This window comes from Cupressus sempervirens, chromosome 1, assembly GCF_028749045.1.
Source record: "Cupressus sempervirens isolate cs-2001-9-10 chromosome 1, ASM2874904v1, whole genome shotgun sequence".
NCBI lineage: Eukaryota > Viridiplantae > Streptophyta > Pinopsida > Cupressales > Cupressaceae > Cupressus > Cupressus sempervirens.
The window spans coordinates 836,512,198-836,527,867 of NC_143118.1; the positions used below are offsets into that span (position 1 = coordinate 836,512,198).

General features: G+C 32.6%; 1 protein-coding gene across 1 annotated transcript; it reads right to left on the bottom strand.

Moving 5' to 3' along the window:
• Positions 1-2,319: 2,319 nt before the first annotated feature.
• LOC149580454 (aspartyl protease family protein 2-like) lies at positions 2,320-5,302 on the bottom strand. The gene has a single exon (XM_089791101.1). The coding sequence runs from the start codon at positions 4,248-4,250 to the stop codon at positions 2,616-2,618; it is 1,635 nt and encodes a 544-aa protein (XP_089647227.1). The 5' UTR covers positions 4,251-5,302; the 3' UTR covers positions 2,320-2,615.
• Positions 5,303-15,670: the final 10,368 nt, after the last annotated feature.

Consider the following 15,670-nt stretch of genomic DNA (forward strand, 5'->3'; position numbering starts at 1 on the left):
CAACAACTACTTTTCTAATAGCTATAAAAAAATTCACTTGTATGTTATGTCAATCATCTCACACTAAAATATACAGCCACGCATAAACAAGTCTAAAATATTGTAATTAAAACACTAAAATTAAATTAGGTTTAGACAACAATTATAACTCTTATATATACATTGCCTTTTTCTTGTCAATGAAATCAACATGCATCAATTATAAGAAGTGCCATGTAGTGGCTAGTATTTGTCTAATAGTTAATTATAGTTTAATATAAGATAATTTAATAAAAATTAGTTTAAAAACATATTATATTTTATAATATAAACTTACCAAAGATTAAAAATTTGAAATTATATATTTAGAGATATTTTACTTATAATATAGTGAAATAATTATCTATTAAATTAATTGAATGTTAAGGTTTAAAGTAAAATAATTAATAAGTTTAAGGTTAATTTTGACATTTTTTTAATATAATTTAAAATGCATTTTAGACATGTAAGTAATTAAAAGAATTAAAATTGAAAAGCACAAATACATTATTCAATAAAAGGATTAAGAAAAATATAAAATATATTTGTATACAATAGCATGGATTGTTAATATTTTATAAATGATATGTTTCTATTAATGTGGATATTGCCTCCTAAAATATTGGCTTGTTCCGTCAAATTCATGTTTAAGATGTGAAATCTATTAGCCAACCATTGCTCAGATAATTGATTTTGATCATTATTATAATTTAAAAAATAAGCACGTTAACTTTAGATTTTTTTTAAATAAAATTAGAAAAGAAAAAATACTGGTGGAAATAAAAAAATTTAATAACGAGTTAAGATAAACTCATTACAATAGTATGTAACCTTTCGGCAAATACTAAAAACATAATCTCCATGACAATGGTTATAAAAAAATCCTTTGAAACAAGAGCTCTAATGGAGCTTGAGTCCTTGCCTTTAGTTAGAAGTGGAAGATACTTTTATGTGACACTTGAATCATAATTACTAAATAGTTAAAAGCGTGAAGGACAATAATACAACTCAGCATAAGATATTGATTTAATGATTTAGCCAATCAAGTGAGATCAGGTTTAACTAGTTTCACTTGAATTTATTGTGAAAAGGAAGGGTATGATTTGAGAGAGGTTGAATAGGTGTGTATAAAGGGGAAGGGGATTTTATAAAGACAGTGGAGTCGGCAAGGAATGGGCGAATATTATTATCCATATTTTTGTTTGAGTTGTAGTTGCTTCTTCTTGTTTGAGTAAGCCTCGATCCATGGATGGAATATTACTTTTTATTAATGACCTTTGATACTTAATATTTTCATATAATTATATTGGAGTGAAAATAAATTTAACCAAATAAATGTATGAGAAATGCACAAGAGTTAGTATTAAATGCACTTGAATTCACATAACATATAAAACTTTAATATTATTAAAATTGAATTGATAGATAAAATTAATTGTTAATTTTAGAAAATAAAATAAAAAGTTACATTGATTTCAACATTTAAATTAGAAGCTCAATTAAGTTTAGTAAATTTTTACATCAAGTACCCTCTATTAAAAAAATTCAAACTATTTTTTGCAAATTCATATTTTCCAATGAATTTAGAATATCTTTTTTTAACCTAAAAATTGTCATATATTGCATTTATTTTAAGATTTTATAATTTTTGGATCAATTTTATTATTATTTGTTACTATTGTTTGAGAGTTAATTGATTTATTATAACATTTTAAATTGATTCTAATAATTTTTAATTAAAATTCTGCATTTTATAAAATAAAATAAGTTTCTGCTTTTATGTTAAAATATAAGAATTGTTTTTTCTTTTACTAAATTAATATTGATATTAGACTCTACTAATCTGAAGAAAAACCGTTACATAAGACCATGAGCACGATAATACGGAAAGTTCAGAAAAAAAAAGCCACAATTATAAGATATATAAAGTAATTGAAAACTTTGCTAAGAAAGAAGTCACATGTTCGATTACATTCTTCATAACGTATTAATTACATTCTTATCCTTTTCATTTTCTCTAGATAATAAGCATTAAAAATATAAATTATAAGGAGGTGGGAGTCCGGCTGCTCCCTAAGGACCACTTCTAGCGACAATATCATGACATCTTCAATTCAAAGCTTTAATCCAAAAGGAACGAGGGGCATGCTGTCCTCCATCCGTAGTCCTTTCAGCAAAAAATTACAAACGTGAAAGGTGAAGAATGAATCCAAAGAACCTGGAGTGTATCTACACCGCAACTTCTGAAAACATCATTGACAAATTGGTCCCACGGGACAAAAAAGGTTTGCGAAAATTGAATAGGATAAAATCCTCGTAATAATAACGAGCTCAAAGCGTTTTATTCCAGTCAATGGAGAATCAATCCTCAAAAAGAATTTTTATTCTGTAACCTAAACAAATCAAAGATAACGAGATCATCATCCCTGATCATTACATAAAATGAAACCCTAGAACCCCAAAACAGATATTTATTTAAATAAATAAATAAAGAATTATTGACAACTGAATCGCCCAGGTTCGAATTCCTCGGGGCCTCGTATACATCTAAACCCCCCCCTCCCCCCCCCCCACCCAAATCACACAGATCCAAAACCCTATTTACTGGAAAGTTCATCGCACGGCATCGGCGCAAACCCTAATCTCGACTTATCCACATCGTAGAGCACATGGAAGTTCTGCTGCTGGTAATTCCCGAGAATGGAAAGCGAATTCTCCGGCGTCCCGAGAACGGCCAAACACACAACACTCTGGTCAGGATCCGGCTGAATGAAGTAGTTCTCCACCGGGAACTTCCAGACGGTGCCGTCGTGGAAAAGCAAGCTGAATTCCGGCAGCTTCACGTCTTCAACGCCGGTAACATTGTAGCAGAGCTCCAGGGGCTCAAATTTCGTCCGGTTGAAATGAATCTTCGCCTCGAACGCCGCCTTGATCTGGCCGTAAGCGGGCTCCGCGAGATAAGTTAGGGTTGTGCCGGAATCGATGATCAAACCGCCGGCGCCGGAAGCTTCATCGATTTTCCATGCCTTTGCGGAAGAATTCACAGCCATCCCGCCGACTGTGACGGCGGAGACATTGAGGTAGTAAAATGTGTCGACCGCAGCGGCAGGGTTTCGGATCAGACTGGTGTATTTTAGGTCAGGGTGAGTCATGAGGTGTCGGTCTTCGCCGAAGATGAGGGTACTGGTGACCGACAGGTTGCTGTTGCGGTCGACGAGACAGTAGGAGAATTTGTGGCCGTAGTTCTTGAGAAGCTGCGATGCGAAGGACAGCTGTCCGCGCCCGAGGCCTAGGAGACCGGCGGCGCCATGGAAAAGCCCGCGGTTAGCGTGGCCGCAGCCGAAGAGGATGTCCGGAACCGCTATCGGTTTCGCGTGGGAGCTTAGGTTGACCGTGAAGGTCTCGAAGGCGAGCTCTCCCGTTGTGTTGGAGCGGTCTCCGTACCAGTAGAAGTACGGACACGTGTCGGCAGCGGAGGATGTGGCGTTGCAGGTGTTACCGGCTGCGTCGGTGACCAGGCGGCACTCCTGGGAGTTGCACGGTACGCGCCGGTAAGTCGATGACGTGGAGGCGTTGTAAAGGGGTCCTTCCTGGGGGTAGCAGTCGTGGCAAGGGAGGCATTGGACCCAGTTGAGGTCGCTGCCGGTGTCGAGTATGACGGAGAAGTGACGTGGCGGTGTGCCGATGAACACGTCGATGAAATACTCGCCTGAGCCCATGGAGACCCCCGATTCCACGCTGGCCATTAACGTTGCCGTCGTGGCGGTTGAGTTGGCGGCGCCCGAGTGGTCATTGGGCCCCGGGACTGCTATGTTGGAGGCGTATCCCGCCACGTCGGATTTGTGTCCCGACACGTCGGATTTGGGGCCTGACACGTTGGATTTGAGCTTCTGGTCGAATGCATCGACCCGGGTTCGATCCCTGGCGAAGGACTCGAGCAGCAGGGCTTTTCTGGATTTGGACTCGTTTTGCTTCTTGTGCTTGCTGTGCAGGAGCTTGACTCGGACGGATGAGGATTCTTTCTGCTTGTCTGGTGCCGCCTTTTCTTTGAAGTCGGCTGAGAATTGATCGCAGCCGGGTGTTTCGTCTCCTAGGATTGCCCCTGGGTAGTCCGGCAATCGAATCCCCGCGAGATCGGAGTTGCTCTCGTTGAAAATGGAAGCCGCGTTGATCGAAAGGACCAGGGATGCGAAGCAAAGGGTTGCGAGCAGTACAAGTTTTTCGCTCGCCATGACAAGATCTGGAAGATCAAGCTTTGGATTTTCTCGTCAGGCCTACAAGAAAAAAGCTTGCTTCTTTGATTTGCTTGCTGAGATTTCTGAGCTAGATAGCTCGAATGTTAATCCACACTTCTCAGAAAACACAAACTTTGAGCTTTGGAAGCTCTGATGAAGCTCTCACAGAGAAATCTATAGTTATGAATTAGCAGCCTTACCAAGGCACCCAACCTAAAAAATCTCTCTAGTCTTTTCTCACTCAAATAAAGAAATTCTGAGTCCAATCTTGTCTTGAAGCCAGAAAAAAATACAATAATCTTAGAGCCTTTGCTTTAACAAAAGTTCAGTCAATAAAGATCACTTTACACAAGGAAAACGGCACTTGATCTCAGAATCAATCAAAAAACACAAGTCCAATATAATCTCACCTCGGCCTACTCTCAAAAGAATCAACTCAAAAGCCGAAGAATCTCACGTCTGCAAACCCGGCAAGAAGGTGAACACTTTGGGCTCGAAAATTGAAACACCGACTATTTGCAACAATTGCCTCCACTCTTCCAAGCACTATCTTTCCATCGTATTAAACCCTCCAGATATCACAGGTTCGAATCCCACAAAACCTCAGACTCTTTAAAATCCACAGAAAAGAGGGCGACAATTCCAAAATACTAGAAAATTTCCAAACACTTATGATGGTTTCAGTAATTGAATCAATGATTTGAAAATTACCTCCTCTCCTGTATATAAAGCACTCCCTGACGTACACGTACCTCTTATCTGTTGAATGATTCAAAATAACAAGCTATGAACTTCACCCAGATTCAAAGTCAATATCCCCATGTTAAATAAGCTTCTTAGGGTTTGAAGCTCCAGAAAATGGGAATCTGCTGCCTTGACTACATTTAACACCGATTTGAACAACCCTTCTTCTTTACAATTGACAACAGATCCCGCGTTCGAATCTCAGGAGAGCAGTTATTTCTGTGACGGACTCGATACGCCAAAGCGCGTTCTTAAAGAGCTCAGGGTCAAGTAAAACATTTTAAAAAGACGGAAAACTACCAAAAACAAATAACAAAAATCCCAACATTTAAATAAATAGAAAAAACACTAAATTTTTTCTTTGACTAGATATTTTGAATTCTATAATCCCTGCTAGGTTTTAAAAATAGGTCAGTTCAGGTAGACGTTTGACTATATGTTTTCTTTGAAAGGCATTGGTCCAATAAAAAAAAAATCAAATGGTGTGAATTTGTTTTGCTGGTAGCCCACAAGAAGCAATGGGAGGGTCCATATGCTCATATTCCTTTTCACATGACCAGAGTGTTACTTTATCCATTGTTTATTTCTTTGAATAAAATCCAAGAGCTTTCGTTATTAAATGATACACATAAGATTAGTGAGACAACGTGGTATCAAAGTCATCAAAGTCCGGAAATTGTCAAATTTGTCTAGGCAACTTCATGCCACGGTAAGGATTTATAGGGCATTCTCCATTTCATATCTTTTCATGATAAGTGTCTTTTATGCATAGGTTATTCACTTTTATTGGTAATTGGCTAATGCAAATAATTATTATTTTTATATGAGGAAAAATGAGATAGAGAGTATTTAATTAGTGGTATTCTAGTAATGTATTATCAAGAAGAACAAATTTTAATTTCATTGAGATAGATAGAATCTTAAGGAAAATCATAATAAGAGGAAAAGAAAGCAATACAATATAATAATAAAACTAAAATTAGTGAGAAGATCAATAGAAATCAAGAACAAGAAAAGTATAAAATTGAATTTTTTTGACAATAAGATTGTAAATATAATTAGAGAGGAGTAACATTAAAAAGTATTAACTGAATATTAAAAATAAACGCACGTGTACAATGCTAACATATCAAAAGGAAATTAAAATGGTATGGGAAAATAAACTTGAAGCAATTTGCACAAGGAGAGTTGGAGAATGATTATTGGCAAGTAGAATATGTCATTGGAAAATTTGTTGGTCTTGTAGAAGGGGAAATATGAAACAATTGAATAAGGCTCAACTACTTCACACTTCAAGTTTCGTTGATTAAACTTGTACCTCAAAGGTAAATTAAGGAGGTTGATTCTTTCAATCCAAACTCTAAGGTAACTAGATATAGGAGTTTTAGTGCTGACCAAGTGATAAAGGAGAACTAATACAAAAAAAGATCTAATGGTTATAAGGTTGGAGAAAGAATGTAAAGAGTCCTTAAAACCCTAATGTAGCAAGAGTTTTGAAGATCAATTAAGTAGATGTGCAATGCAAGAGTTAAGTGCAAAGAAGTGGAAAAGTGTCTCGAAATAGAGAAGAAACATAAACTTACCTTGTGAAATACAAACCTGAAAATGGGTTGTCAAACGACCTTTGTAAGGGATGACTCCCATGCTCTAGATCAAAATTGCAAGACAAATAAAACCCATAAATCATTCGGCAATATGTCAACAGCCCGAGTTTCAACACTAGGAACTTTGGGCATATTGCGCGCCATCACTTGAACAATTAGGTGAACTTGAAACAAGATTAAACAACAAACTTTTATCAACATAAAACATAGACAACACAGTTGCACACCAATTTGTAAATAGTAGAGATTTTGAACATGAAATGTGGAACTTATAACATGTATGTCCTAGACTCTTTCTTTATGTCTATACATTATACCCTTATATTTTCTGATGCATTGAGAGATGTTGATCTTTTGTTTGGGGTATTGAGGGGATCTATTTAAGTAATTCTTATGGAGATGAATATGGGACCAATATGGTTTTCAATTTATTCTTAAATCATAATCATATTGCTTTTATTGACTTGGAAGTGTATACTTAGTCAACTTGTTTCTATTAGTTTCTTAAATGACCCTTTTGTATGACATTGTGGATAGTACGCTTTGACTTTTAGTTATACCAGTCATTGTAGTAGGCTTCTAGGAGTAGCCCTAATTTTAGTGGGGGGTGGGAAAGGAGGGCGGAGGGGTGTGGATGTAATGCCCACCCATATTTTTCTTTCTTGTTTGATTTTCCACACTCTTTTAGGCCTATTTCATGTATTTGTTAGTTTTAGAAATATTTGGTTTACCATTATATTGTATTGTTTCATAATTTGGATTACAGATATATAAGTGACGATTACTTAGTTGAGTATATCTCACGTGTTGTTTAATGATTATGATTGCTTGTGCATTAATGATGCTTTAATGATTCTTAGTGAATGTGATTGCTTTCAAGATGACATCATATGATATGTCTTTAATGATGATTATTTTATATCCATAGTGACATATTGTTATATATAAGCATTCGATGATTTGATTTCTAATTTATCATGATACTTACCCCATACTTGCATGTGTATGGTGTGTGCGACTATTTTACATTTATGTTTAACATGTCTGATATAGTTGAGGGAGGGGGTCGTAGTCACTTGCTAGTCGGGATCTACACGATGTAGCACTCCTCACCATTGTTTGTTTAGCTTTTATATATATATATATATATATGCACATGTATATGCTCATATTTTATATAGATATGCAGGTACTAGGTATCGACTTCCCTAAATTGTCAGGATGAGTGTGCCCTATCACAATAACTCAGTGGTAAGAATGGGGAGATAATGTTCATGTCCAATCTTAGTTATAACCTAATTACTTGTCCCGAGAAGGAGGACGTGTATATGACTTTTCACTCTTTTTAAACCCATGAGTTTATCTTTGTCTGTGTTGTTTACTTTTGAGTTTTGTTCAGTTTTGGTGGTGTTGCTTTTATGTGGATTTGACTATGTGATTTATTTGGTAAATGATTTAATTATAATATTTTGGTTAATCATATAATATTGAGAATTATTAAATATTATTTGATTAAAAAGAAAATGTTAAAATATGACAATATTCAATTAATCAAAAACTAATTAAACATATGCTTTAATTTAAAAGCCTTAATTTAGAAGTCTAATTTAGAAAATTGTTTAAAGAGAAATTAGTCTATGATGATATTTAATTAATTAAATACGTGCTTCAGTTTAAAAGATTTAATTTAAAAATCTAATTTAGGAAGTTGGATAAAAGGGGAATTAAAATATTAAAGATTTAATATTGCTTTATTATAAATATTTAACTAATAATAAATTAGAGTTGTATATAAATAACGAGCTTTAATTATTATTATTAATTTAAATAATAAACTACACTTTAAATAGCGCTTGCACTGATTAATAAAGTGGAGGAAAAGAAAAGAAAAGAATATTTTAATCAAAAAATTCTTTAAGTGTGCATGAAAGGATTAAACAATAAAAAATTATTTTAAGGACAGGCCTTTACATATTCGAAAACCGAAAACCCTATGTAGAGTCAAAATCTTTCTTAAGATATTTGAGCTCATTTCTACATGCAAGGTTTGGGAAGTAAAATTTAGTATTGGATCAAAAAAATTGTTGAATGTTTTGGAGGGTTTGGATTTGCATGCATTCACATATAATCTCACATTTAGTTGTGGTTTTGAAATAGACTTTGAAAACCCATTATAAAATTTTATTGGAAGATATGTCTACTTCATGTCTTCCTGGGTGCTTCCATAATGCTTATTAAATTACTATATTGATTTTGGATAAATAATTATGTTGTAGATTTTGAAAAAGTAAAACTTACTAATCAAGAAAACTTGATTGCGAAAATTTGTAGAAAAATCTAAAAAATTATTATGATTGTATTATTTTAAAATCCTTTCTAGTATAAGGAAAATTCGATAATAGAAAATTGGAAGAAAACAACAAATTGAATAGCTAAGGTTTCAACTTTAAATTTGTCATTAGAACCATGTGATTATCATGAATTTTCTAAATAAAGACAAATATTCTCCTTATATCTAAAATAATTTGGTTGCAAAATTTATTGGAAAAACAAAAGATTAATTGAGAGGAAAGCATTTTGTAACTAAATTTATGCATGCATGTGAAAACAAATATACTAAAGATAGAAAACTAAGTATAGTATGATTGCATGATTTGAGAGATCAAAGACATGCGAAAATACTAATTGTATGTTTATTTTTATTTTATAAAAATATAATATAATTCTCAGATTTATTTATTTAAAAAAATTAAATTAAAAAAAATATATTATTATTTTTTATTTTAAAAATTAAATAAATATTATTTAGTTTCTTAGTAGTGGGTTTTTAATATCTATTACTTTTAAAACTCTTAGTAGGAGATTAATTATTATATATTTATTAATGCAAGTGGAGTTACAAATTTATAAACATATAATTGTGTTTTAATTATATTTTAAGAGAAACTATAATAGAGTTCACTATATAATCATTTAGTTATGAATATTTAATATAATGAGAGAAATTGTATATAATTTAATTAAAATTATAATTTCAAGTTTGAGTTATCTCTAGTTGCATCATGAATTAAAGAGAAAGTAAATATTAATATTGGACTTAAATAGAAGTGAAATTAATATTTTAGAAACAAAATTGATATTAATATTTAATCTAATAATATACATTTATGTTATTAATTAAATCATTTATGATGTATGATTATTTAAATTAATAACATGATAATATTGCATGATATTTTATATGCACAAAGAGATTTGACATTCAAATACTTATTGATTTAAATAAGTATACTAGCATAAAAATTTATATTAACATGTATATTGTTACTTTATTTTAAACACATCTTTATGACTTAAAATAAACATGAGAAAATGATGGAATTAAATCATACAGTTGAAAACTATGGGTTTTCTTAAATATTCTATTTATAGTATTGTGATGTTTATTTTTGTGATGATTTTTCTTTGTGGGTTGTTTAGTTGGCTAAGTTAGACCAGAGACATTTTTGAGATTTCTTTTATGATTATTTGACTGGATATAATGATGTACTTTATGATTTAAATTGAGATTTCTTTTATGAGATTTATTTTGATGAGCATTTATGAGAACTTGGGTTTTGAGAACCAATGTTATTTTTAGGTTCCCTATTAAGGAACCAAATTTGATCAATGTTACTTTTGTGGTATGGGACACAATTGTGGTTTGTGAGTTTTGAGAAGGTAATCTATGTGTATGTCTATGGGAGTAGCTTGCAATGGGGGTCAGGGCCCAAAGTGGCTGCTAGGGCAACTTATTGTAAGTTGTGTAACAAATGATAGCATAGTAATTAATATACTTTCTTCCCCCATGCCTTGAGATAAATTTAAAAGATAAGTTAGAGAGTTTTCCTCATCCATGCTTTGAGTGCTTGTATAGGCTGATGATGAGAATGAGATGATACCTTGAGAGGCATGTCTAGTTTCCTCATCTTCATGAGAGAGTATTCTAGTTCCTCATAGAGTCACTAGGGGGCACGATCTTAAGAGACTGCTAAGGTAACCTTAGAGTTGGCTCATGTGATAACACTCCATAGTATGTAGCCCGAGTCTCCTCTATGTTTTTAAACAAAAAATTTGCTTGTAGTGGTGTATTTATTGGTGGTGTACTTGTTGAATATTACTTTTGATGGTGTATTTATTGTGAGTTATTATTTTTTGATTGGATATCATTCAGAGTTAGCTTTCATTAATGAATGGTAGTTATTCATTGGTGGAGTTAGTGATTGGTGGTTTACTTTTATCAATGACATTTTTTATTTGTTAATTATTGTGCATGTAACAGTTGACATTGATTTGGAGGTGGTTGTATCTTTTTGGTTTTGATATTTGATCTGTACTTGGTATTTGTTGTTGATTTTGGTATGTCATGTTGGTTTGGATGAATGCCTTTTCAGCCTTGGTTATATATATTTTTCTTTACGATAAGTTATTTTAAGTAGTGTGTTAACTTTATATTACTATCACATTAATTGAACATTTATCTAGCCTATGTGGTTGCAAATTTCATGTCAAAGTGTAAGGGAAATGTTTTTCCCAACTTAGAGGTATTCCATTCTTGAAACTAGTTGTGTTCTTAAGTGTTCCTATTTGAACAAGTTCTTTGAAAATCTCTACAATATGTTAATATTATTGGTGCAAACATTGAGAAATATTCTTTGAAGAAAAATTCCACACATATTGCACTCATACAATAATATTTTTATGAAGAAAATTTAGCTATTTCAATTATTAGAATTTTTTTTTTTGGAAAGTTTATGAAAGTGAACTTAGAATATTATAAGAGATATTGCCTTCTATCATAAAAACAATTGGCATTCATATCTATATTCTTTGATATTGTTGTCATAAAAACAACTTCACACACAATACTATGTTTGTCAAGTAGAAATTCAATTGCATATAGCTTTCATGAATTTTTATAGGTAGCATAATTATTAGGTAATAAGATGAAACTACTATAATATTAACTTCTACATAAATTTTCAAAAATGAGAACTATTTTTTTAACAAAAAATACTACAAGATTATTAAAGTGTGATTGAGCATACAAGAATATTAGGAGTATATAATTTTTATGTTTGTCTAGATATTAAATGGATGTCTTTTAAATCACACATATTATGTTATTTTCACATTAAGTTTGCATGCAACATGGCCATGGTCATGTCCTAGTTAGGTTTTATAATGTTTGTATTACCATACATATTGCATGAAATTATGCTTACTTATCATGATAAATTAAGTGAAGATTTTTTTATTTTAATTTTTTTATGACTAAGGGGGCAAAGCCAAAAGTTTTGAAAAATTAAAGCCAAAAAGTTGTTGGAAGAGAACCAAGGAGAAAAAATTCTAACTTGAGATTAGCATTCTAAGAAATGAGTTAATTCCACTAACATAAAACTTGTTCCATTGAGAGATCAACCAATAGAATCTACAAGATCACTTTTACAAAAAGATAGACCTAACATATTATAGATATTTTTATCTGTCACTCCTTACTCCAAGGAAGTCAAATATCTTTTTTTTTGAATCAATCCATTGAAGGGTTCAACTACTAGGAGTCATCTTCCTCTTCCTCTTCTTCCTCTACATCCCTTGGCTGAACCTTTGTATCCTTCTCAGGATCTACTATTTCCTTTTTTCCTTTTACCTCTTCCATTGCTAATCACTATTTTCCACTACCCCTACATCTTCTACCACTATTTCATCTTCTTCCTCATTCTCCTCTAAGGAGTATACTAATAAACCCTACCCAAATTCTCTTGAGTTGGTGTTGACTGAACCATGATTTAGCAATAGAGTACAATGAGGCAATATGTTCTAACAATAAACCCAATCTTGTTTTATGTTTAAAAATTTTAACCTTCCTTCATCCAAATGTCTATTTGAGACGATTTCCCTCCACCCCCCATCTTAGCTAAACTATTCATTTCTCTATAGATGTGTTTAAGTATAACCTACTCAAGTTTTTTTAATCAAATATAACACCACTTCTAACAAAGAGTGTAATCTCCAATTTGGAGTAGCCTTGGATCTTACTACATTTGTCACAATCATTGAGTCCCCTTCAATTTTTATTTATGTTAACTTCAATTCTAAGCATAAGGATATTCCAAATAGTAAGGCTTTGATTCTACCATACTATTGGTTTCCCCAGTAGAGGTAGTGCCAACCTTTCTATAATCTCTTTACATTGCTAAAGTGGATGATGCTCCCATCACCTAATGGAGCAAGGTTTCCTCTAGAGGCACCATCAAAGTTTAACTCCTACCAACCACTTACTGGCGAAGACCAACTATAGCTTTCTCTTTTCCTAAAAATATATTTCCCTCATTTACCTATAACCTAAGGGACAATGAGTTTGAACCAATTTTTTAACATAAGATCATCCTATCTAGTGTAAGAGTTTGGGGAAGAATGTTGAGATGGGATTTGAGAATTCATTGTTTCAACTACTACAAAATCTATTTTATTTAATAATGAAGTAATGCACATGCTTTTATCTTGTAATTTTTTCCTATTTATATCCTTCCACACTTCTCAAATAAGGATTAAGGGTGAAATAATCCACAAATTCCACATAGACTGTCTTGGTTTATTCGTGACCAAAATTGAAAAAGAGACAAAATATCATTGGGTAATACAAAAAGCTACCCTAATTTCATGCACAACCACTACCAACATTTTGATGCAAAAGGACAAGTTAGTAGTAGATGATTGGGACCATCCTTGTTCATTTGGTATAGAGAGCATATCGAAGGCCCTTGAAACCCTAACCTTTTACACTTGTTTGCAATTAGGACTTTCCCTTGTAACGTTGTCGAAGAAAAGAAGTCCCAATTTTTGCAGACACACTTTTCTCCAACATATTTGAATCGACAATTGAGATTTAGTTTGATTCTGTTGATTGGAGATTATCATGTACCCTTCCTTTACAATGTATTTCCATGACTTAACAGTATTCTAGATGATTCATCACTACCCAGTTTAAGAATGAAAAAAAACTATCTTTTAGGCTTTTATTTAGGTTATCCATGACTTCCTAGTGCAAGGTTTGACTTTCTTGTTGTTTCCATTTCCACAAACCCTCGAGGTTGGGTTCTAGAATTGAAATGTAATCCTTGACATATTTTCCCCATCTTTTAAGGCATATGTTTTTTAATCTTGTTTGAATTCATTAGTTGACTAATAATGGTTTACTTCTCTATTTTATCTTCCATGTGATGTGTTATTATATTATTTTGCTAGAGTAAGGTATGAATTTCTATATTTGGGATCCTCTAGCAAATTATGTAACTTTCAAGGCCTCTTCCTCATTTAGCTTTGCAAGGTATTTCCCTCTTAATATCTTGACCCATTTGAGATTAGCCCCTAATTCTTGGTTTTGATGTAATCTATTTTTTATACCTATTCCTCTATATTCCAATGGTTTTCAAATTTTGTCCCAAGCTATTAGCATAAATTTCTTCTTATTATTTGTTCCTTGCCAAAAGAATTTCCTCATTTTCTTTACAATATCTTTATAACTACCATGATAATGAGATGCATGACATGAAGTATATCAAGATTACTACCAATGTGGCTTTTAGAATAATTATTGTGCCTACTGAGGATAACCATTTAGATTTCCAAGACTTCATCCTCCTGTCTAATTTTTGTCCAATAGGTTTCGATGCTTGTGTAGATCTCAAATTCTTGCCAACTAGAACCCCTAAGTAAGTGCATAGTAGCTTACCCTCACCGAATCCAAAAGTATCCAAAATTCATTGGTGTGTCGTTTATTTGACAAAGAAGAATAAAATTTGTGTCTTCTCTTTGTTCACCTCTTGACCCATTCACATAGTTTGGTGGTAATTTCTTCAACTCTGCTGCTTCAGCTATATTCCCTTTACCAAACAACAATGTATCATCTATGAATTATTTGTGTGTTAGTGGTCTCACTAAGGATGTGAATTCCACACCATTTAGCATGCCTTGATTCTAGAGATTACTTAGCCTCCTACTGAGAGATTGTGTCATTATAATGAAGAGGAAGGGGAAAACTGGGTCACCTTGTCTTATTTCTCTGGACCTTTCAAAGTAGCCATGGGGAAAGCCATTGATCAAACTTGAGAACATTGGTGTTGATATGAAATGGAATATTAAAATTGTCCATGATCTATAGAAGCCAAAATTTTCCATACATTTAGCTAAAAGTCTCCAATCCACCTTGTCATAGGCTTTTTGAATGTCTAGTTTTATCATCATACTAGGTTTTTTATTCTTCTAGATTAAATGAATGACTACTTGAACTATGATAAATCCATCAAATATTGATCTACCTAGGACAAAACCTGTCTACTCTTCACCTATAATTTTCCATAGAATCTTTTTGAGTCTATTAGCAAGAGTTTTTGTGAGAAGTTTGTATATAGTGTTGCATACCGAAATGGGTCTAAATTCACCTAGACTAGCAGCCTTTGACTTATTTGGGTTTAGGGTAATGAATATGTTGTTGATTTCTCAAAAAAATGTTCTTGAAGATATTACAAAATCCAATGCTTCTGTAAGTTTTGGTCCCAAGGTTTGCCAACATTTTTGAAAGAAACTTGTTGGGAATCCATCCGATCATAGGCTTTATCCAAGGGCATTTGACCAAGTGCATTGTGTACTTCTTCCTCTAGGATTTTGCCATGAAGATATATGATTATCTTCAAGAGAAATTATTGAGGGGATGTCTTCTGACATCACTTGTTGAGAATTAAGATATGATTTTCTATTGAAATTCTTATTCAATATGATTTTTTTATTAAAAAATATTAACACGTTATTTTTTAATTAATACACTTAGGACATATGTTGTATTAAGATAGTTAACATATTTAAGAGAAAAATATATTTTTAAATTCTTACAAGAAATTTATTAGTTGTGTTAGAATATGAAAAAATAAAATAACTCATATAATTGTCAAGAATAATCACATACTTAATTTAAAAGATGATCCACAATTAAAGTACAAAAATAAAGTGTTCGAAAAAATACAAAATATT